This window comes from Paralichthys olivaceus, chromosome 7 (assembly GCF_024713975.1).
Source record: "Paralichthys olivaceus isolate ysfri-2021 chromosome 7, ASM2471397v2, whole genome shotgun sequence".
Classification (NCBI taxonomy): Eukaryota; Metazoa; Chordata; class Actinopteri; order Pleuronectiformes; family Paralichthyidae; genus Paralichthys; species Paralichthys olivaceus.
In genome coordinates, this window is record NC_091099.1 from 6610655 (window position 1) to 6634837 (window position 24183).

At 43.0% G+C, this 24183-nt stretch overlaps 1 protein-coding gene across 1 annotated transcript in view; it reads left to right on the forward strand.

The window, feature by feature from the left end:
• The window catches only part of tmtc2b (transmembrane O-mannosyltransferase targeting cadherins 2b), a 92435-nt gene that overhangs the window by 21005 nt on the left and 47247 nt on the right, over positions 1–24183 (forward strand). The window contains exon 2 of the mRNA XM_020103643.2: positions 19664–20240. Coding sequence (XP_019959202.2) covers positions 19664–20240 — 577 coding nt within the window. The remainder of the gene's footprint in view (positions 1–19663; positions 20241–24183) is intronic.

Here is a 24183-nt window from a genome sequence, read left to right on the forward strand (position 1 = left end):
CTGGCACAGTGATGCTATTCCAGCTATTTTAATGCAGCCATTCAAAACTGCGGATCCAGTAAATGAGGTAAAAACAGGAGAACCCCACACAGTTCTTCTCATGTTGCACCGGCACATGTTCAGGGACGACACACAGGCTCACCATAACTACAAGTACGATTACAAGCCGACGACGTCAACTCCAATCAGAAGAGCAAGATTGCAAAATGTTCAGGAGACATACTCCATTATGCGCTGAGGGAAGTTATGTCTTACTCCCCTGATGAGATAATCTATTTTCACCCACGTGTCAAACTGGAGCCACCCAAACAGAAAATCAGCCCGCGGGATAATGGGCCCTTTTGAATCCTGTAGGACTGGTGATTGGCTCTGTGTTCAGCGAAAGCAATTTGAAAAAAGGTGAGAGACGTGTGTGTGTTTGTTTGTGCACAGTGAGGCTGGGTATGAGTAAATGTGTGTTTGCTTTTTATGAGCTCATGTGAGTGATTTCCCAGTGAGAGTGTGTTTTACAGCCGGATTCCTCCAGGATGAGTCTTGACTATTTGATAGGACGGCCCCATGGCGGCCTCCCAGTCTCCAGTCTAATGAGCATCATGTCTAACAGGTGGTCCATCAGAGCGCTGAGGACAAGCAGAATTAGGGTGTTGCTACGTAAAGTGCTTGTGTGCAGCTCGTTCCAGGAGACTTTTCTTTTCCAGTAGCTCCACTTTTTTCTCCTTCCAGAGAGGAAATTGAATCATAGACACAACCTTTCTTGGATCAGTGATTGGCAGCCTGAGAGGCTGTGTGTGGTTTGTACTGTGAGTGACTGAACTATTTCTGAAAACCTGGAACTGCATGAGTCTATACTGACTGAGTTAGATGAGATTTCAAACAGTCTGGATTCTACTGTGACACTTTGTCTGGAGATCCCACTAAAAATATAAAAACACAGCTGGAAGAAACCATAAAAGTGTTCATTGTTTCCAGATCATGTGATTGTACACAACTGTGGTTTTATTGCAGTGGAACTGGAGCGATATGGATTTTTGGGGCCGATGTCGATACTGAAAAAATGATTCTCCAAGATAGTCGTTATAAAACCCTTTTTATCGATGCTTGGTATTTAACAGGTTAACCATAAACTTTATTATAAATCTTAGAAAATAAAAATCCAACCAAAAAATCGTAGACAAAATTAGGAGGAAAAAACAAAGTAACGTAACTAAAACAATGAGAGACAAAGACAATGTGTTTTCCACCATGTAACCCATGAGCCAACAGCTTTTTTAAAATGTTTCTGCTGAATTTACGCAGCTTCCACTCTGAGTTTGAGATGAGAAACATGAAAGCATGTTTTTGGCTCAGGCCCAGACGGAGCCGCTGCTTTGGTTAATGTCTGAGACCTGATGAATAACTCCCATCTACAGTCGACAGTTTTATCTGCATGATACAGAACTGCAGTGTCTTTTATTTACAGCGAGGATCTCAAATTACATTTCATTACCCAAACTTTTATCGCGTTTATTCGATTTAATTACTTGATTACCCTCGTGTCTTATCGTGATAATATCTCAATTCATTGCAAAGAAAGAAAAAAGAGCTTTGGAAATGAAACAGAATAAGATGTATTGTAAAGCTGACGACAAGTTTGTTTTGTTTAGACGTAATAGAAACATTTCATCTGGCCAATTGCTAATTTCAGTTTTTTAAAATTCTTCTGCTGATGCTTTTTTTGCCGCCTGCAACCTCACAGTCTTTTCCTCTATGAATTTATTGTTACAGCTGCTAATCCCTCTGCAGCTCCAACAATTCACAGTACAGTCGGAAACAAAGCAGGAGTGGGGCGTTCGTCATGACCAGCGCATGTCTTTTGTTTTGTAGTGCAGCTCATTAAAAGTGTTGTGTTAGAATGCAAGGCCTCCGGACAGGACTTTAACCCCCCCCCCACCCACTCCCCTCCTCTCCGTTGGTGCTGCAGCTGACTTTTAATGGAATCTGATTTGAAAGCTTGTGAATAATTCCCGTGGGGTTGCGTTTTGTAGGTCATTGTGCCATTATGGTTTGTTCCTGGTCTGTCTGAATGACGATATATGCATGTGTGCGTGTGTCTGGTGGGGGAGGGGGAGCGGGAGCGAGGCACGGAGGCGGCGTTGTCGTCTGGTTGAAGCATCGTAGCTTCTCTCTCGCTCTCCATGCTGCTGTCGGTGGACACGGCCAACACCCCCCCCATCCCCCTTTCAGGCTTGACCCACAAATCCTTTCCTCCAGGCAACAAAGGGATTATGGGAGAAATAGACTAATCTACTTCTGCGACTTTACGTATGCACAGTGTTCTCAGCACAGAATATGGCATTGGCTTAATTTCAGAGAGCTGTTTGTTTCATCACTCCAAGTGGCACCCTCTGTGCTTTGTACTTAGTGGTGGACCAAAGGAAGAAAAAAAACACTGCACTTCCATCCTGAGAGACTTTGTTTTCTTTATTTGGGATACTTGAGAGGGAACACTGGGCATGTAAGAGGCCACCTGCAATAACAAATTACTCCCTAGTGTGTAGGAAACATCCAAAAGCAGAACTCGGAATGGTTTTTGTCTTGATTTATTAATATGCTGCTTGTGTTTGAGAGTTGTGCATGAAATATAGCTCGGGGGGGATGTTGCAATATGAAAAATATACCTGTGTGAAAAGCTTCCCAGTCAGTTACATTCAGTAGCACGTACCAGAAATGACAGTTTGTTGCTTGGATAAATGCGCGGAGCACAACTTTCACCTCCGGATGGTATTTCTGGCTCACTCGTCTCAAACATCTTTTGATCTCTTCTTTCAGTTTATATCTGGATGTCATGTCTTTATCTGCCGCGGAGGTGGGAGGTGAGTGATGGTGAGTGAAGGCGACTGAGCACGGATGAACTTATCGCCCCGTCTTTGGCCAGACACATCGGGTAGAGAGCGTTTCACCATAGCTGGCTCTGTCTCGCTTGTTTAAATGTTCCTGTCTCTCTGGTGTGAAACAGCGTATCCCAGGCTAATTCAAACAGTCCAGAGAGAAATAAGCCAAGGGATTTTCTGCAGTAAAGGTTAGCACGCCAGAGTGGCAGGAAAAAAAAGCTTTTTGGCAGCAAACAAGAACATTGTTCCTCCTCAGACATCCAGACGTTTGGAAATTATCATAAACTGATTTTTAACTGCACATTCGGCCTGATGTTGAAAGATGGTGTGATTTTGTTCTTGGGTGCTATTTATCTTTGAGGGAATAGTTTTGATTCGGCACCACAGGAAGAACATGTGAGTCGTTTTTGTGTTGCACAGTGTTGGACTCACTTCCAGACCAGATCCCAGATGCTGGACCTGGGTGGTCACACCCATAGTGATGTTGCACAAGGCCTCTGTTTACTGCCTCTTTGTTTGTCCACTTAAAAAAGTTTCTGTTTTTTCTAGGTTAAAAAAAAAAAAAAGTCATCCAGGCGCTGCAGGGGCGTTTAACTGGTCAACCACTCGATTTAACAGACAAAGCCACTAAACTGTCAGTGATATTCTCTTTCCAGATGTTCTAATGATGTTCTCATCAGCTCTCACTACCTCTGTTTTCACAATGTGAGCCAGATGTGTTGTTCTCTTCGGTGGAAATAGATGTTCTAACAGCACAGACGTGGGGACATACTCTCCCAATATACAGGCGGATTATATGATTTATTTGCAATTAAACATTTTGTCAACAAGAATCACCTTTTCAGACCAGTGCTCGTTTCCCTGGGATGTAACGATGAGATATCCATCAACTCTGTGGCCTTTTGTCTTGTAGAGGTGAAACATTAAATTCTTTCATTAAAGCAGAACATAAATCCCTGGATGTGTGGGATGGTCTGTGGAGCTAAATCCAGTTCATCAGTCACATACGTACTCAAGCTCTTAGAAACCGTCCAAATATTTTTCTCTTGCAGTTCTCATTTTTCTTTTTGATCCCTTATCGTAACATTTTGTAAAACCAGTTTGATGCTTAAAATTATGTGAACCCCTGTCACCCACTAGCTTAGCAGCATTAAGCCTACAAACAAAGAAATCAAAGAACAGTTATGATATCTAGTTTAAATATGATATGACGTCCTCCTTTTCAAACCTAATTTCCATTATGATGTTACAGATCTGCTTGGGTAAATCAATAATGGAGCATTTATTAGAATTCACTGGAAAGCAGTAATTTAGTTGCGGTAATAGAAAATGATTGGAAATATACTAAAGAAGATAAAAAGCAAACTGATGAGATTATTGTCAGTTTCAATATTACTTTGAAAGAGAACATGGCTGTTAATGGCATGAAGAACGTGATGTCAGCCTGCAGGTCTGCAGAAGCTCATGTTTCTCTCATCTCTCAGCTCTCTATAAGAAATGAATGAGCCTCTGGTGACTTGTCGATTTTGTTGCTCACGGTGTGAACCCAACGTTACACTGATTTGTTCATTTTATGACATAAATGTTACCAAGAGAGTAGCCTGGATTACAAGAAATGAGCTTTTACAGCTGTGTTACATCAACTATCATATTTTACAACATCAAGTCACACCGCTCTGTCCAAGAGCAAATCTGTTCTCAGCGTTCTCCGTTTGTTTAACCTTATCGGAGCTGATTTCAATCACAGCCTGTTGCGTGGAAACAAGGGAACTGTTAAGCTTCTCAAGCACGTTCAGGCCACTCCCTGGCATCCGTCAAACGCTGTAACAAGCTGCTGAGTTAAGGCTGCCTGTTTCTATACTTGCACAGCACTGACGGATATATAATGACACTTGTTAGATGTGACCTGCTGGACAGGATGGTGTCTGAGGAGCAGCATCAAGCCTGCTGCTCTTTGAACCCCCGTCTTATCCGCTGTTAGCAGTGGATAACTGATCTAAAGCCTCTTGCGTAAGAGACCTGGTCAGTGACACTGGGACGGAAGGGGACAGGGAATGACGTAAGCGTCCTCCCGTTCTTCGTTCCGTTCTGCCCTTATCTCTAATCCATGGGAGGTCAGCTGCTCTGCTCCCGGGAACCTTATTCCTTAAAGAAAGGGATCCTTAGAAGACTCGCTGCCCGCTCCCTGCCCTCGCATGGTGGCTGACCTGGAAACGGCAGCTGACGCAGACGAGGAGCTGAAGGGCAAGAGCTGCCTCGCTGTTTTTTTGATCTGATGAAGGACATAGCTCCATCTGTTTCCTGCTGCCGAGGGCTGCGGCACTCGCAGTCAGATCGGATGAAGACAAATGAATAAACGGAAGGATGAGTCACAGCTTAGTTCTCGTGTTATGACAAGTGCTTCTGCTTGAGCGAGTGAGGCTGGAAATATTGACATGTTTGTTAAACGACTCTGAGGGTGTTTGTGTGGCAGGCGTCGTTATAAATGGGTAAACACAAATAACAGACAGTTCTGCTGACAACATTTTTTGTCTGTAGCGGTTTACCAATTCAGCATCACCATGTTTACCGTGTAGGCTTCCATTGTTTGCTCCGTCAGTATACAAGCCAACTCAAAATGTAGAACACAAACACTTGTTGTGCTTCCCCTCAGGAAGCTGTTGTGCTTCCCCTCAGGAAGCTGTTGTCTTCTCAGGAGCGTCTCCGCTTTCTTTATTCCTGCCATCAAAACCCATCCGTCTCCCTCCTCTGGCTCAGTCCTCTTGTCTCTTCCCCCAGCAACTGTCAGCTCCATTGTCCTCCCCAGAAGAAGACTAAACCCTATGCAGACGTGCTCCTGCGACCTTTTCACTCGCCCCCTCCCAATGGGACGGGTGTCTTTGTTCCTCGAGCCTTTCTTACCAGGTCTTGGGGCAATCAGCAAGGGGGCATCCGTCTTCCCATTGAGGGAGGCGTGGTGCTCGCTGCTTGCTGCGTGTGATAATGGACCACACATGGTTGTGCTTCAGCGGCTCAGCAAGACCCGGGACTCAGTGCGTGGGCACAGGCCCTGGTTCTGCATCCTCTGTCCTCCCAAAACCAACCAACCCAGAAAGCACCCTTCTTCTCAGGCTTTTGTCAGGGCCCTTTCACTTAGCCTGGGCTCCTCTGAGCTCCTTTGTGCTCCTATCTGGGGGCCCAGTGCCTCAGTGCCACTCCCTCGCCTTTGTACACTCCACCTCCAATATGCCACCAACAAGTATTCCAGAAATGCGATGAATGCAAGTCTTTCTATCTGGTTGAATGTGCCTAAGTAAAGAGGAGAGAAAGAGGTTTTTGATTTCACGTTGGTCAGGAGGTTCTGCTGACGATTTGTTGAGTTGAGCTGATGTGAGTAAATTCATTGGGATTTCAGTGCTATAAAAAATGGTGTATTAAATTAAATGAGATGCCTGCCTCAGTTTTCCTGAGTGCAGGATTTCCTCTTACGTCATTTTTAAAATTTGCTCCAAATCTAATTCACTAGTTGAAGTATTTTTAGAGAATTAAACCCTTGTGCATGTTTGTTCTTAGCACAACGCAACAATTCTACAAACAGCACAGTCCTAGGAGACTCCATCAGTTGAATAACCTCCACAACAGACCACATGAATCACAGAGAGCGATTTTTTTATCAGACCTGTTGACGTATTTATCATACTTGACTGAATTAAAGAGCAAAAAAAAGGTCTGGATACTGCATTAAAACCTAATTTATGTTCCACTGTCTCCAGGTTCACTAACATGTCTGACTTTGCATTCATAAATCTTTATATCCCAGGACTTATTAAGTTTCCTTTTTGTCCTTTTATCTGTAGAATGGGTTGTTTTGATGTTTGACACACATGTCGAGGAGGTTTCTTGCTTCTTTCTTTCATTACATCGGAAGCCTCGCTAATTTAGAAAACTTCTGTCAAGGGCTCGTTGTGATGGTACCACTCTGAAAATGGATTAACGTGAGGCATGTATATGGTAATGACGCCAATTTAATGAAATCTCCATCCTTCTTTGGCTAGATTTCCATTGTGATGGTTTCAAACATGGATGTCATTTTATGAGCATCATAAAGTCATTCACCAGTTTTCCCCGTTTTACCACATGAATGGCATCTGCCCACACAGATCTGCAAGTCAAGCATCACATGCAGTTTTTAATGCTGCGGTCCTCTGCACCACACGGCCCTTTGTTGTTCTGCCGCTAACCAGGAATATGTGTGGAAACATCAAAGTGAAATGGCCACCCCTTGAATAGCCTTAGCAAAACAAATTCCTTGTTTCATGTATTCAGGTCACCGTCCTGCCTGTGAATTTTAACTGTCTTTATAGATACAAGTACGTTTTTCTGGACTTGTTGAATTTTAAAATCCTCCATCTAAAGGTTAGATTTTCTTTCCAAAATATCAATTTGATCTGTGGTTTTCAAAATTCCACCCTGTATTTTCCAGCATCTATTAACTGCTAGTAAGGCGACATCCAGGCTAGTACTTTTTATTTTTAAAACGCATCACTGCTGCTACATGTACGCCTGCCGCACTCACTACCCTGGAGCTTTTGAGCACCTTAAATTGAGAAGTTTGGAAATTCGGCTGGGTCTGTTTTAGTTTAAAGATTCCAGGATTAAAGTAGATGAACAAAAAGTACGACTTTTGGAAAAAGATGACGCAGTCGCTTGCATTTGCTTCCTTATTGGTTGTTATCATTCAGGACTCCACTACCAGTGACAAAGACAAAACATTGCTCCTCCCTGTCCAGTAAAATAAATACCTCATCTTACTTACTCTGTTTAATTTGCTGTAACTAAGCAACCAACTGCTTCCTGTTTACTCCAGCACGCAAATGCTAACACGCTTGTGTGGATCAACATCATTTAAGTTTCTGAACTTATCGGTATGGATGCAGCCCAACTCTCTGTAACATCTGATCTCAGTCACGTCAGAACCTTTATTAGCCCTCATCAATAAAATGCAAGCCTCCAAACCTCCAGTGTTGCTGCCCTGAACATCCACATCTAAAAAACATGTTTTGCTTCATAAAACACAGACGTCATTTAATGAAAAGAAGATGTAGGTGTATGCTCAGAATTCCATCGTCGCCGAGGGCTGTTTCTCAATTTTTACACAAGCCTCTCAGGGCAATGTTGACATAGAGCTCGTCTCCCTGTGATCTTCAGCAGCCCGTTGTGAAAACACAATCAGATGTCTGTTTTACCATTAAGCAGCTCTGCCCCTTGTGACTCCAACACTATGGATCTCTGTTGTGTGGTACCTGCTCTCAGAAGAGGAGACTTAGCCAAACACATTGATTTCTGCTCACTTCACCCAATTGATTGTGTTAAGTTCCTTCCACAGTAATTCACAGTGAATGATACAACCTCATTAACACCCGACTTTCTTTATTTTCTTATTAATTCAATTATTATGGGATATTCATTTCTTTTGTTCTATATATATTTTGTCGAATGCGTGACAGCCAACCACTGCCAGTGTCCATCGAGTGGGTTTAAAAAAATCGTGCTGACTGTTGCAGTTTATGCTGTATTTTAATTTGGAATTCAATTTAGCCCGTCAGTGGGAACAGAAGAGAATTGCCTGTAAATGTTATTGACTTGGAGAAAGAGATTAGCTGAGGGAAAGTCTTTTGTGGTGTGTACACAGACAGGAGTGACAATTCAATACGATACAAAGGAGACATGAAGACACAAAAGGAATCATTGTTCATGGAGGAGGATTTCCATTTTAGGCCATTTCAGGGCACACAGACCTGTTAGTAGATACATGTACACTGAATTTGTGTTATACAAATGTCTGTCTTGCATCTCTTAGATAGGTCTTTTAATATTTGGAAAATAAAAAGTAATAACAGATGTTTGATTTTGGATGCATTCACGTCATCAGTTTTTGTAACCTGCAGTGAAACCATTACAGTGACAGTTGGAGCCATGCTTTTGTGTAAAATGCAACGCAAAGAGTTGGTGCTGGACCAAACTTAAGTTATGATTTCATCGCATGGGATCAACTTGCGTCCCAGCCGTGCGTTTCGTTGTTTGATTTATGTATTTGAGAGATTCTGCACATTTTCTACATGGAAAAAGAAATGAGGAAATCTAAAGTCTGTAAAAAAGCACAGGCCCTGGTTACGGAGGCAGTGTGGTTTTGTGTGAATTTGGTGGCTGTAAAAATCTAAATGCGTAAAAGAGCTACTTTGCGAAAATGCAAATTGACACCATGTGGAAGACAAAGCATTTAAAAAAACACGCAAGAGGCTGTTTTGGTTCCTCTCTGACATGTTTATGGGTTTACAAGGTATTGCAGTCTCACGCAACGGCAGGCGGTTCCCTTCGCATCCATACCAAGCTCCAGGCCCCGGAGATGGAACTAATGTAAGGTTTAACTTTCCTCATTGTTTCTTTACTTTTATCTTCATTTGTTTCAGTTGTGTATTTAAACCCTGTTTACAAAGTGTTAGCCCACGGTACAGATGATCTTTCATCTCCTCTTGTAGAATATAAGCATCAACCCCCTGAAGCCTGGTTTTCCTTTTCCAATTTAAGTTGAAATAAATAACAGATTACCATTGTACCGACCTGATTTCCTCCCTGTGCACAGGTTCACACGGGCCATGACTATCTGAGAGCAAGCGAAAGTTAATGAGGCGGCAATATCAGCCATCAGAGCTGCATTAGTTCAGTCCTGTTATTGAAAGACCTGCGCTCAGTCCTGAAGGAACATCAAACCCCCGTTCTTCCCCTTAAACAATGACGGGCTCCACACACACACACACACACGTGGTTGTCAACGGGGGCTCCAGATCTGTGTGAGTGGGTTACATGTGCCTTCAATTAGGGACTGGAAGTGGAGCCCAAATGGGAGAGTTGGAAAGAGTCTGGGTAGAGAGCATTGTGAGAACACTGGCCTGTTGTGATGGTATCTAATGAGATCACTCGGAGCTGCATCCTTGAACGCTGCCATTCATTAATGTAATGATTCTTTGTGTGTAAGCGTGTGTTTGTGTACGTCCCAATTTAGCTAATAAGCTCTCATGCTGTTTTCATGTTGCAGCCTTGTGGGGAGCAGGGAGAAGCTACAAACCGTCAGCTTTGGAGCTGTAAAGGTTTATATAAAGTAGGTAGATCTATGATGTGGGCTAAGACAAACGTAAGCAGCCCCAGTTTCCAGCAGTATGCTTTCTCCTGCACTCTTTGGGCTCTAAGCTGATTTGTTCTCTCTCGTACTTGTGTTTGATTGATTGCACAGGGCTTCTAGAAAATAGCCACTAATCACAGTGCCTGCAGGAGGATGAGCTTCCTGAGTCCTCTTGCACTCAGGCAGCTTCTTCATATTTAAACAGAGGAGCCGTGAGGAGGATGGGGACATCACACAGCTGTTTCGAATGCTGAACATGTAAGATGGTCGGGGCACTAAAGATGTCTTCTCCTTTCTGCTCCACTGACATTCTCAAAGGCTCTTGCAGCACTTAAGCCTCCATGCAATAAACATCAGTGAGCAGAGGCCTCCACAGTGATGCGCCATGGTTCAGACTCATCCTTCAGGGTTGCTGGGCCTCGTAAAGCCTCTCCATGCAAAAGGGTTTGAGAAGAGGGATGGCCAAATGCTGAGGAGGAGATCTATTCCAAGCCCAGGCATGTGCAGGGTTTTTCCATCCCGCAACGCTCGTCCCATCTGTCTGATGAAGGTCTCGCTTAACCCTTGCATGGGTCAGCATCCTCCATGTCCAAACCAGAACACTGGTGGGTCGGGCTGTGTTGGTCTGGCACGCAACAAGGCCACAAGCCCTAGAATAGCAGCCCTGCATTGATCTCCCTTCCCATGCGAAGGAGAAGCACTCTAAACAGGAGAGGAGGAACAAATCAAACTAATTTATTACCACATGGCCAAAAAGGTCAGAGCGTGACAAAAGCCCTCCTGTTGTGAGGAGAAGTGCTGTGGAGTGGCCCCATCCAAGCAGAGTCTGGGTGACTACCGCAGCATTAGACATGGGTCAGGCTGAGGGGAAACACAGAGGTAGAACTAGTTGGAGAACAAAGACCTTGTTCTTGGTTTTTGTTGGTCTGTGACGTTTATTTAATAAAAGCCTGCTTGTTCAAATTTTCCATTTTAGTGATAAATTGGATAAAAAGCCTAAGATGACCCTGAGAAATTGAATTTTTCAATTTGGTCACCATAACGTTGTCACCTTAAGAATCAAAAATATATAGTCATGTAAAGTTCACGAGAAAGGCTAACATAGTTTGTGGGTGTATTATCTTTAATAAATTATTATTTTTCCATAAATCTCAGTAAAACCTAAATAGACTGAATGCATTTTTTATGTTAAATAATAATTTGTCCCTGTGTTAAAGACATATGCTGATATACTGATGGATTGCGATGACTTGAGTTTCCAGAGGATGAATCCTAATGACTTTGGTTGTCCTGTAGCGCTATCAAGAGGTCCACATTTGTGTCTTTGAAGGAAACATCTCAACAACTTTTGAGTTGCCTTGAAGTTTGACACTGACCTTCATGTTCCCCTGAGGATCCCTTTCAATAACTTTGGTTCTCTCCTGGTTCTTCATCTAACATCATGTCCATCAGCCTCAGCTGTGTTTTGTGTTAGCTAAAAGGTAAATATTAATAAGCTAACATACAAAACTAAACTAAGAAAAAAATGGATGCCACCATATTGTACTTTTGACATCACTTCAAGCCAGAGTCTGCACAGTAGTGAACGTGGTGATTGAACACGTTCTCTACTAATCACAAGTCCATCTCAGCTGTCAATCATGAAGCTTCATCCCATTTAGCATCAAATAACAAATTAAATCCAAACATACTGGAAAGACCAACATTGACTTTTTCTGCCCGTGTCCTGTCAACCAACATAGAGGAGGCAGCATATAAGACCTGCATCCAGCCACAAGGGGCGAGCAAGATGAATTTGCTTCACCTTTAGGGGGCTGTCACAATGTCCATCTGTGATGTTGAACCAGATAAACACGATGCCGATTAAACATAAGCATCGTCGTACTCTGGCTTTCAGTCTTGCTTCCCCCTCTTTTCCTTTTTGTTGACAGCAGGTGTTTTTGCATCACCATGTGGAAGTGCAAAGTTTCTGTTTGAATATCGGACTAAACTAAATCTTATGAAAACCATCTGAACTGGAGCTGTGGAAAATCGACTGTCCACTGCGCTTTGCCGTCTGAGGCTGTCGGTGGAAGATAGAGGCAGTGACAGATTCTGTTTAGCTTGACGGAAAGAGGGAAGAGTTGGTGCCTGAGAAAGAGTGGGATGTTTGTGAGAGGGAAAGAACAAAGGAGAGAGGGAGAGAGAGGCCCACAGGGGTGACCCAGCAGCTCTCTGCTGTCTGGCCACAGCCCTGCACATGCTGACAGATTTATTGGATACAATAATCACAGTGTAGCCCACTCTATCACCCCGCTCTGCTCTCTCTGCACCGGCAGCTCCTGTAATTGGCTTTTGCACCTGGAACTGACTATAAACATCCACAACTTTGCACTTGGACTGAAAATATAACTTTGACGTCAAAGTGATTAGTTTTGAATACAACGATGGTGATGAAGGACTCTTGTCGCTTGAGTTTTAAGGTTTCACACTAAATTGCAGCAAAGACATTTGAAAATGAGGTAATTTAAGAGTCAAAACATACATAGGTGTTAATTTCTTATTAAGTGTTTAAGTTGAATGCTATTTATTGATGCTCTCTTTAGTATAGTGAGTGAAAGCAGTTGCTGGACAGTAAAGGATTGGGCAGGTCTCATAAGTACCTCTGGCAACTTCACACCATGGGATTCAATGTCTAATGGGCTGCCAGGATTCCTGCTCTGTCCGCCTGGTTGGTTGGGAAGAAGTGTGGCCTGCTGGTTGGTTGTTTGGTTGGTTTGCTGGCTGCCATGGTTAGCTCTGGTGATCAGTATGCAGGCCATGCCTTCCCCTGCCTGTCCTGCAGAGAACAAAGGGCTGATCAGGGATGCTAGGCAGCAGGCGCGGGTATTCACCGAGTTGAAGCACTCTGCAGAGCTGGATGAGCTCGCCCTTCTCCAGACTCTGTGTCTCAGTGTCCCAGTGTTTGCTTGTCTACTGTGCCATGAAATGGAGTGAGTGTGTATGATTGTGCCAGTGGAGCAATGCAAATACCCTCCCTGAGGAGAAGACCTATTCCACTTAGTTAGGGAGTGATGCTGGGTGAATCCAACAGTGTTGCATCTTGAACTCTGGAAAACACTTTGTAGTAACATCTCTTTCTGTGCATTTTAAATGTGTGAACACACATTCAGGATCTCAATATAACAAAGTAGGTTACTAAAACATACATTCATTAATACATAAACATGCCCAGGAAGCTTGAGGCAGTGGATGTAAATTCATGCATCAATGTTATTACCTTCACCAAAGATGGTTATGTCTTCCCTGTTCCTTAAAGGGTCTGATTGTTTGTGAGCAGGATTAAGGAAAAACAACGGAACGGATTTCCACAACACTTGTTGACGGGATGGAACATGGACCAAAGAAGAACCCATTAAAATTTGGTGTGGAACTGAAAAAAGGGGTAGACCCGAGAGAAAGTGCATCCGCTGACATTTTTGCTCACTTACAGGGACAAATTCACGGATATCGAAAAAAATCAATGTGCAATTTGGTGTAGATCGGAACTAAAATCTGGATTTATATCTGGTTTCATAAATAGGCACATTTGGGCCTTGCTAGAGGTATTGGCCCCACGGAGTGTCATTCTATTTGTCAAGTACAGTTTTTTTCTCCACAAAATAGAAAAGAAAATGCAGGAGCTAGAAAATAAAACTATCCAAAATATCAATAATAAACATTTTACATAGAAATGAACGAAACAGAAGCAAAGGGAAAAAGAGACGCATTTGCATGAAGGCAGGAAGCAGAAGCATGTTGGTACACCAACAGGTAAACACAGCAACACTTGTGAAATGATGTTGAGGGTAAGAATATTGAAGCTTGGAATCCTTCAGCCCAGATTACCGTCGTCTCTGACCTTTATCACCATCACCAGTATCTCATCCATCCTGACTCTCCTGCCTTTCATTTATCACAGTGATGGAGGGCAGGCAGGTGTCCACAGTGATCAGCCTCTCGGGAATGGTACATTTACAAACTGCACCACTTCTTTAAATCAATTTAAAAAGGCAATTTTTTTTTTTTTAATAGAAAATGTGATTAGTTTAGTTGTTCTCTAAAACACTTGTTAATACTTGCAGAATGATCAAAATTCGGTCTTGTGGTGGCAAGAAAAGAATTCAACGTCCTCTCGAGCGCTCCCTCAGGCTGTTTTCTTTTATTGAGAGCTTTTACTATAGGCTTACTAATCACATATGTCAAATGAAAGAAAGCAGCCATTCATTCTGGACAATAGGGATTTTACGGTGGCCTCAGCGGTGTTGTGTTTGCTACAGTGACTAACAAATGTTTTTCTCACCATCGTCCTCTTTTACTAACTGTGCTGCTCTGCTGTAGAAGCTAAAACATCAAAAATATTCAGTGACACTTTTATTAATTACACTTTGGCCTGAAGATTCAGAAACAGCGAGTTGAGAAAACGTGCCAAAGGAAATCTGGACTGTTTTTCTCCGTGTTGAACGGGACCCAGGTGCTTTTTTTCTCCCTGGCTGAGCTAGTCTTAAAATGTTAACGCTTGATTACATTTTATCTTGTTTGGCTCGCATCGCCAATTGCTGGCGGGTCCCATCTTTATCCCCGTGCTTTGGAAGGCTGTTTGCAACAATGCAGCAAAAATAGCACACAGTAAATTTTCCACTTTCTTTCTTTCTTTTTTTTACAGATATGTTCCTCCATACTTGTGCTTTTCATCCCTGTCACCTTTTACATTAATAATTGATGTATTCAAATGTGCTTTTTCAGAGTTGGATTTGCTTTTCTGACGCACTGAATACATTAATCGCTGTAATCCAAAGACACAAAATGGGACATGATTTATTTTCCATGTCATTAAAAGATTTCAGGGCATGCCAGACTAATATTTTCTTAAATAGCGGATTAAAATTATGGTGATTAGACATTTTTAGTGTATTTTCTTTGTTATTAGTCCTTCTACTTAACTATGTCCGCTAATATTAGCTACTATGAGTGCAATGGAGCTTTGCCTTTAATGACCTGCTAGCATGCCCATGGGAAGAAACGTTAGACAAAAGCGTGCCGGAAACAGTGAGCAGGCTACCCCAGAGTCTCCGTGGGCAGTCTAAAAATACCACTGTGCTCCTTTCAGATATTAAAGCCGAGTGGTGACATGTCGTTGGCAGACCTTTGATCACTTTCTCCAGACACCCGCCACATTTGATTTTTCTTTTCACTTGCTATCACAAATGGAAATCTTTATATGCTTTGTATTTTAAATGGCTGATTTTCCATTCTTTGGTTTCCAGAAAGAGCATTGGTTATTCTGCACTGTTGTCACCCACTGTGGAACCAGTGGGAATATGATTAATTGATCGAGTCTTGTCTGCTCTAAATTTTCGGGTCAACGGGTTCAACTGGCAGGATCCAGTGGGAACTCCCGGCTCATACACAGGCCGCTGCTTTGCTTGTGATTTAAATTTTAGTTGACATTTCTCTAGATATACATGTACGTACTTTCTACTTTAATTAACATCAGTTTGCTCCCGTATGATGAGCTGCGTAAAGCATCTGTTACTTAAAACAAATCTTTTCTCACGTGTGATTAACTTTAATGAGGATGGTTTTCATTCACTCTGCCTCCGGAGGTTATGTTTGTCTGTTGGGTTGTTTTTTAGCGACAATAAATAAAATGAACTCAACGGAGGACCACGAAACTTGATGGAATGACTTTTAAATGCGTCATTGGTGCATCATTTAATGCGTTTTTATGTTTTTGGATGCTCCGTCCATCCATTCTGATGTGAACACGATATCTCAATAACCCCTTGATGGAATTTCTTCAAATATGGATAAAATGCTCAGTTGGACTGAAGGATAAACTGACTAGACCTTTTGTTGTCGAAGATCAAAGGTGCAGATCTGGAGGCTTTTTTCAACATTAACATTTTTTTCTAAGGAAAAAAAATCAGGTACATTTATGGAACTGATATCTGTGTGTGTAATTTAGTGCAGATTGATTTAATCTAAGGTAACCGTTGCCATTCTAGTGTTTATGGCAGTGTCCTTCAGATTCAAAAAACGTTTTTTAGTTTTTTTTACTCCATTTCACTCCAACCTTCATCTCATATTCATTGAGCGCTTGTAAAGGAAAAGCCCTGATGACATGTCCTTGGTTTTCAATCTGATCTCCAATATCAGTCTCATCTTCTCATGTGGGCGAGTGCCGCCCAGAGCAAATCAATCTTCAATTTTTGATAGCCCCTCTACATGGGATCCTGTTGTCATTGAACCGGGCTATTTTCCTCTTCATCCTGCTCCTGCATTCACATGGTGAGTGAAACTGTTCCAGGGGTCGGCTCTCACATGATTATTTCTCATCTAAGGAGATAAAGAGATGGCAGAAACATTTTTCATGGAAATGCTTTTCAACTCAGCAAAAAAGGGCTCCGCTTTTGTAGGAAATTGATTTTGCTCTGGGTTTATAATTACATGGTGTACTGCTCTGTGTAAGCAATCCCACTTTATTAGAGGCTAATTTATTCAAGTGATGAATTTCCAAACAAGAGTAACACAAACAAAACTCTTGTTTCCATCTTGGTTTAGAGGCAAAGAGAAAAACTAATAATGCAGCTTTGTGATAAACTGGGAACAGAAACAGAATGCTCTGTTTTGTGAAGTTCAACAGACACTTTGTTTTCTTTCTTCTGCAGCATCTTTGGTTTGGTGAATTTATTTCACACTTTTTAAAGAATACAAAGTTTAGGGTCTTAAAAACAGTCTTTCAGTTTAGAAGTGCAGTGTAATGTGCACAAAAGCCTCATATAATAACCATAATCTAGATGAAGACGAAAAGTTGTTGTCACTGAAGTCTGAATGTAGCCATATGTGAGAACACGAATGTCCAAGTCACTTGTTCAGGACATTTGTCAGGGCCTTTCCCTGCAAGCCCTCTAGTATTGTCCGAGTGAGCCTGTGAGAGAAAAATGTCCAGAAAATAGTGCACACATTGATGAGATATGAAGAACACAGACATCTCAGGACAAAAAAGAGATGTCATTTATGTAGAAGATGCAGACATAGATGTCAACGTAGAAATTGAAGAGTTTTTGAGGATGAGGGTAGACTCCAGTGCCGTAAATAACTACAAGTCACAAATCAATTCCTACTCCTCCTTTTGTTTTGTAACTCACTACGTGAGCGACAAACAAACTGGAAATTGTCCAGAAAATTGGGTCTGAACAAATTTCATGTCTGAAAGCAGCATAAATAAACAAGCCTGTGCTTAAACAATTAGAGACTTCACATAGAGAAAAAAACGGGTGCATATTGTGACGAGCAAACTGATTGTGGTGTGTGGCTGTGATCCAGGGAATCTGTGGATGAATCGAGGGTGGCAGCATCAAGACACAGTGAGGGGAGACAGAAAAGTTTTCAGGGGCTGCTCTTGTTAGCGGCGACATGATCCCCCTCGTTCCTGTGGGAGTCGGCGTGCAGGCTGGCGGTCAGGGGAGGAATGCGCTCCCAGCTGGAAATGGTCCTCCTCGCTGCCAGCTCTGCTGAGAAATGAGCCCGAGCAGCCGCAGAAACTCAATCTTTCTCTCCAACTGGCCTCTGAGCTGGTGGAGAAGGAGGATGATGAAGAAATTCAGCGGATTAATGAGTTGCCGTAGACTGAGGAGAGTCACTGTGACGAGTGTGGTCATGGTGAATTTATTTATTTAGGAGTAAATATCTAAGTGTTGATGTTCATCTGCTGCGACCAGTTATCCCGAAGAGGGTTGAGAGGTTGCACCCCTTCTTTTTTGTTTCAAATGGTAGGTGCTCGCCGGTGTGCGTGACATATGAGCTGGAGACAGTCTGAGAGGGAAAAGTCAAGCACGGCAACTCAGGAAGGGAAGACCATAAACTCAGTGGGCTTCTGACTGGCACTGGCTTTTTGTCTCTGCTATTGCTGCCAGAGAAAAAAAAAAATCGGCTGCGGTTTTGAGGCAATATATAATGTATCTGGCCTCACTGGCTCCGCCGCAGTGTGCAGTGGAAAAAGGGCACACTTGTCTCCAGAACAGCTCAGAGATGTAAATGAACCACAATGCCTCTTATGCGAGCATCTTGCGGTGGAATGAAGATCTTACTTGACAAATGGGCCAGAGGAAATAAACTGGCATGCGTGAGTCATGAAGTGGAGAGCGGGGCTATACCGACTCTTAAAGCCTTGGTCCGTCTCGCTGGAGGAACCCAATCATGTGTGCGCTGACCTCGCAGGCGTTTCTATTAGATCCCAGCTGCTTAATCCTGTGCCCCCCGCTGACATTCTGAGGCCAGGTATTTATTTCCCTTGGATCCATCACGAGAGGAGTGAGTTCTGTTCACCCTCTGCAGACGGAGCCAGTTGTTTTTTGTGATTGAGCTGCAACCCACCAAACTCCCCACCAGCTTTCTGGTACGGAAGAGGTTGTTCAGTGGACGTCTGCCAAAATAAAGTGTTATTATCCTGAAGGACACAGCCCATTACTCTCGACCATTTTGGGGTTTTCTCACTTTTCTGCGTATTTAAAACTAGATATTCAAAAGCGTCATTTACAACTCGCCTCGTGGTGCTTTTGGGCTCCGCCGTCTTTTCCCCTACCAACTCTCCGAACTAATTGAGTGTGTTAATTGTGGCTGCCATTGAGGACACATTACAACCTGGTGCACTTGGCTTGTTATCACTTGTCATGTCCCATTCATCACGCATTTAATTACAACACTTCTGCTCTGCTGTTGCCAGCCACCTCCTCTCTGAGGGGTCTTACTCTGTTGTCTTTAAATTATCAGCAGCACCGTCTCCCAGTGGAAGCAGCAGAGGTCCGGCGCTCCGTGCGAGGCAGAAAAGATAGAAAATGCGTTTAGTGTTACAGAGGTCCTGCAGGGAGAGACATGCCTTTCTTGTCCCCACTTTGACCCCTGCTGGACTTCCCCTCAGCCTCCGACACAAACACAGCTTGCGGCTCATGTAGCAGCATTAGGTTAGGTCACACAGGTTCATCTCTAACAGAGGGAAAGTCAAACTGACCTCTTACTTAGCCTAACAGAGGCTAAAAATACTTGTAATCGGTTTTAGGAAAGTCCTTTAACACAAACTCTATCTCGTTGTTTTGCTCCGCTGCTGCTTCGTCCTCTTATGACACACTCAGAGCTGCCTTATAGTTGAGTGTCTCCCCCCTTCTCTCGAAGTCTGCATTTCGCCAACATGGCGTTCCGCTACTGCCTTGCCTGTATTTGTGGTTCAGGGTGTGGTGCTCTTGCTTAATCCCCTGAGTCCACAGCTGTAAGAGCTGTAGCTGCGGTGGCAAAGCTGCCCAAAACTCAGCACTGGCACTCCGATTCTCTGTTTGTGAACGCCACATGACCACACTCTCATGGGGGGGGAACTGTACGCACATGAAAAGTCTCATTTCTCAGCAACCTATATTTTCTGCTTAGTCCACACTGGTAAAGAATAACTATGCACTCTCCTCAGGGACTCTGCAGTGCAATGTACAACAGACAAAACTCTTTTATTGAATGTGGCACAGCAGTGAAGCAGTGACATTGACTGAAATGTACTCCATCAAATATAAATTCTATATCCATCCATCTATAATACATCATGTTTTTGTTTCTGTTCTCTTTACAGCCGTGCAATCAAGACCAATCAGGACCTGCTCCCAGAGACTCCCTGGATAAATATCTTCTACGATGACTTCTGGGGCACCTTACTCACACACAGTGGCAGCCATAAGTCTTACCGGCCCCTCTGCACCCTCTCCTTCCGTCTCAACCACGCTGTGGGAGGGTTGGAGCCCTGGGGTTACCACCTGGTTAACGTGGCCCTCCATGGAGCTGTGACAGGCCTGTTCACCGCGCTGGCTCGCCTGCTGCTCGGAGGAGGCCTGTGGAGCCTCCTGGCCGGCCTCCTCTTCGCCTCCCACCCCATTCACACAGAGGCGGTGGCAGGCGTTGTGGGCAGGGCCGATGAAGGCGCCGCTCTGTTCTTCTTGCTGTCCCTGCTCTGTTACATGCGTCACTGTACGCTACGGGGCCACGCTGGGCCCTGGCGGCTCATAGCGTGGTTCCTTTGCAGCCTGGCCTGCGCCGCCTGCAGCATGTTGTGGAAGGAGCTTGGAGTCACAGTCCTGGCTGTATCGGCGCTGTATGACGTCTGCGTTTTCCATAGGCTCAAGTTGCGACAGGTCATCATGCTCCTCTACAAGGTAAATAAGTTTGTTCTCGGCCCTGTGGTGCAGCTTTTTCTCTTTTATCTGATTTACTTTATCTGCTCTGCTGTCAAGATTCTGGCAAACTTGTAATATATTTGGCTCTCGACAGAGCATATACCTCCGCCAGGGCCCAACAGTCCCCTTAAATTCAATCAAGCTGCACCAAATTGCTCATAGATATCCGTCCTCTATTTTTTTCATCAAGATCTCTCCAATATTTCCTCAGATATGAAAACATTTTGAAAAATCGTCTATCTTACGATGTTAAAGAAAGTACAAAACAAATTCCTGGATCCACCCATATAATCAAATCCACTCCAAAGAATGATGGGTTTTCCCTTGGCCCATACCCCAGTAGTTTTATTGTAATCCTAACAAACTAACAAACACACAGCAGTGGTCATATAATCTCCTTGGCGGAGGTAAATATATGTGTTTATGTTTGAAAGGAAAGCAAACTGCTGAATATTCAACTCTGAGTCTGTGCATGAGGCACATTCAGTAATGATGTGATCTATTGATGGATATTCTAAAATAAATATCTGATTATATTTAAAAATGATAACTATCAGTATGACTACGAACTCAGAAATACTTTTATCTTTTAGAACTTCACCTTTTCAGCCTCAGGACTACACTGACTAAACTGGTAACAAGGTTAAAGTCTCAGGTCATGACTGCAATTCAATTCCAAGTCTGTCGCTTCATGTGGCTCCATCTTTAAAGGTGACCTGTATTTTATTCTTCTCGCTAACAAACATCTAAATTAAGAACCAATTTAGTCAATTAAACCCAACTCAGTATGACAATATAGCTAATCACCCATCGACCCCTAGATGTTCATTGCTTCTTGATGGATAACCTCTGTGGTTTAATAGATGAGTTCATAAGGCCTGTGCACAACACAACTGTTGAGCTATATAGCTGATTGCATCTGTGGCTCCTGAGCTGGAAAAGATTTACACAAAGCATAGTGATGAAACGTGTGCTGCTAGTGACTTGTTAGAACAAACCACTTCGTGCTTCCTCCTTTTGCATGTTATATATGTGTTTGTCTGTGTGTGCCCACGTTTGCTCGTATATTTACATTTCAAGGCCAATTGAAAGAGAGGAAAATGAAAACATTTATCAAGGGAACCACTTGAAATAATATAAAAGTGATTGACTTTTTATATTTTCTCGTGGCTTTTGAAGCATCCAGCCGTAAACTACCCTCTCACCCAGCAGCTCCTGTCAGAAGTGTTTACTGTTTGCTGTCTAGGCAATGTCACATCCATGACTCTCCACCCATCATGACAAATTCAACAGTGCACGCAAACATGACATGAAGTGCACCGAGCAGCCAATGAGAGGGTTGTGTGGTGAGGAAGGACAGGTGGAGGAGAGGTGAAAACTAAGAAAGACAAAAACTAGAAGAGAAAATCGTTGAGCTGAAGTGCAAATCCACCCCCCTCCCCTCTATTTTCTGCTTCTGCAGCTTTGTGTGGTAATGAAGACCGAGGGCCTCTGCTGCTGCTGCTGCCTTCTCCACACTGTCCTCATGATTTAAGTCTTATCTGACTCCCCGTGTCCTCGGGAGTACGACTCATCCATTGCTGCAGGCAGACAGGCCCTTTAATGGCTTGTCAGCCATGACCAGACCAGAGGAAACAGGGCCAAGAGGGCTGGAGGAGATGATGCCTCAGACCTGACAGGTTCTCAACTTTTTGATTGAAAATCCACAAACCCTGCTGATCTCGTTGTCTTGTGGCAAACACATGGACCGGCTGACAGATACAGTTCTGTATCGTACGACTGTACATCTGTATTTCCTTGTACACATAAATCACAATGAAAAAAAAAAAGTTTGTTTTAATGCTAATGATATATCTGGAGTAACTGACCTAATGAAACAAAAGGAGAAATGTCAGCAGAGGTAAAGTAAGGCCACAGCTCGCTCACACTTGGCATCGAGGAGACAAAGAAGGAACTGCGTGGGTTGTCAGGCACTTTTGGAAAACAACAAACATTTCTGTCAGTTTGCTGAGAGACAACTGTAAAACAACACATCCCCCTGGAAGTGATGCTGCAGCACGTTCTGCAAACATGATGCAACTCTAATCTGACAGTTGCCGTTACTGTAGCCCGCTGGTGTGAGCTGGCACCTCAGTCACGTCACCTTGGAACGCTTCTTTCCTCTGAGACCTGTCTGTGATCGCAGATTGTACAAGTATTGTGATCAAGCTTCTCTTCCTCACGGCAAACGGTCTAATAACTAATGCAGCGTGTACATTTGTCTCTGTCTCTCTGCAGTGAGGCCGTTACTTTGACTGATAATGAGCAGAGGGAGTCGTTCCTCAAGGCAAGTCGAGCCGTCAACCGCCCGTAGGAACATTAATTTCTGTACACAGCTGAAAGGGATCACAGCGAGAATAAATACAGGGCTGGAGATCTATCAGGTGCTGAAAACTTGGCCACAAACTCCTCAAAGCAGAGTGTACGAAGGGGAAAGATGGGTCGCAACATTTATATTCTGATAAGAGGGAAACTCGGCATGAAACAGAAACTTTCACCGTGTCTCGGCCTTTTCCTCGTTTCAGAACATGCATCAGTCGGACTAAAGAGCCTGTTGCATGACAGACAGGCCACAATGGGCCGGCGCTACGTTTTATTACTGCGCTCTCCGCTGGGCTCGAGTCATTTGACATTTAACGTTGGAAATAGTGAAACGAGCCCTCTTATCTGATTGTGGCGCGCAGTCAATTACATTAGAGTTTTATATCGGCTGCAAATCTCCCTTTGTGTCGTTACGGCTTCTGTGTGCGGTTTGAAGGTTACAGGCGGTGGAGATTCTGTAATTCACGACACGGTCCTTCTTTTAACTGCAGACTCTATGCATACAAATCAAGAGGGTAATGCATGTGTATGATCATGAATTATTTCTTATATGTTGCATGAGTTTACATTTATATAACTGATCTCGGAACAGTGGAATCATGCACAAAAGACTTTCCTAAGGATTCTAGTAAAATAAAATAAAGTAGAAAACAGATTTAAATTGCGTGGCTCTTAAATGAGGTCAGGAGTAACTGTCATATTGAATAAACTCTAATTTACTCTGCATGTGTGTCCTCTCCCGGGCTTTTGTCTGTGTAGTGTCCGCGTCTCAGCAATCCACTTCTTCCATTCATAAACTTTAATTGTCCCTGGGCAATACAAAATCTTTTAAAGGGGATTAAACATTAAACATTCGCCACAGGACTGTTTCTCTTTGTGTTCATGTTAGCGTTACACAAACTCCTCTGGCTGAAAGAATGAGAGAAGACAGAGGGAACCGGAGGGAAACAATGGTGCCCAGACGGTAATTCAATAAGCATATGTTGGGTTCACGGTGACGCTGCAGTCGAAACTCTTGGCATCGTTTGTCGTCCAAACTCTGCTGAAAGCTTTTATTAAGAGATCTGGTGTAACCTTTGTGGGATTGGGTTGTGTTCTGGTGCAGTGTATCATGCTCTTTATAGAAGGGTCAACCCTCAGGATAAAAGAGACTTTTATGAATATATATATATATATAAGTATGACCGTGCATAAGGGCCTCTTAAAGGTAAAGTCAAACTGAAATTACAAGAATAAAACTTTATTATTGCAAGTATGAAGTTCTAATATTACATGTATAAAGTTGTAATAATACAAGAATAAATACGTAATATTACAAGCAAGCCTATGAAATTGTAATTGTTCTAGAATATATTGATAAGAGTATAAAGTTGTAATATTACAAGAATGAATATGCAATATTACAAGTAGGCCAATAAAGTCTTAAAATTTTTAGTATAAAGTCGCAATATTACATACAAGAGTATGTTCCTAGTATTCTGGATATTAAGTTGTAATATTATGAGGGTAAAGTTGTCATTTTACAAGAAGAAATTACAACATTATCTTATATAATAATGTT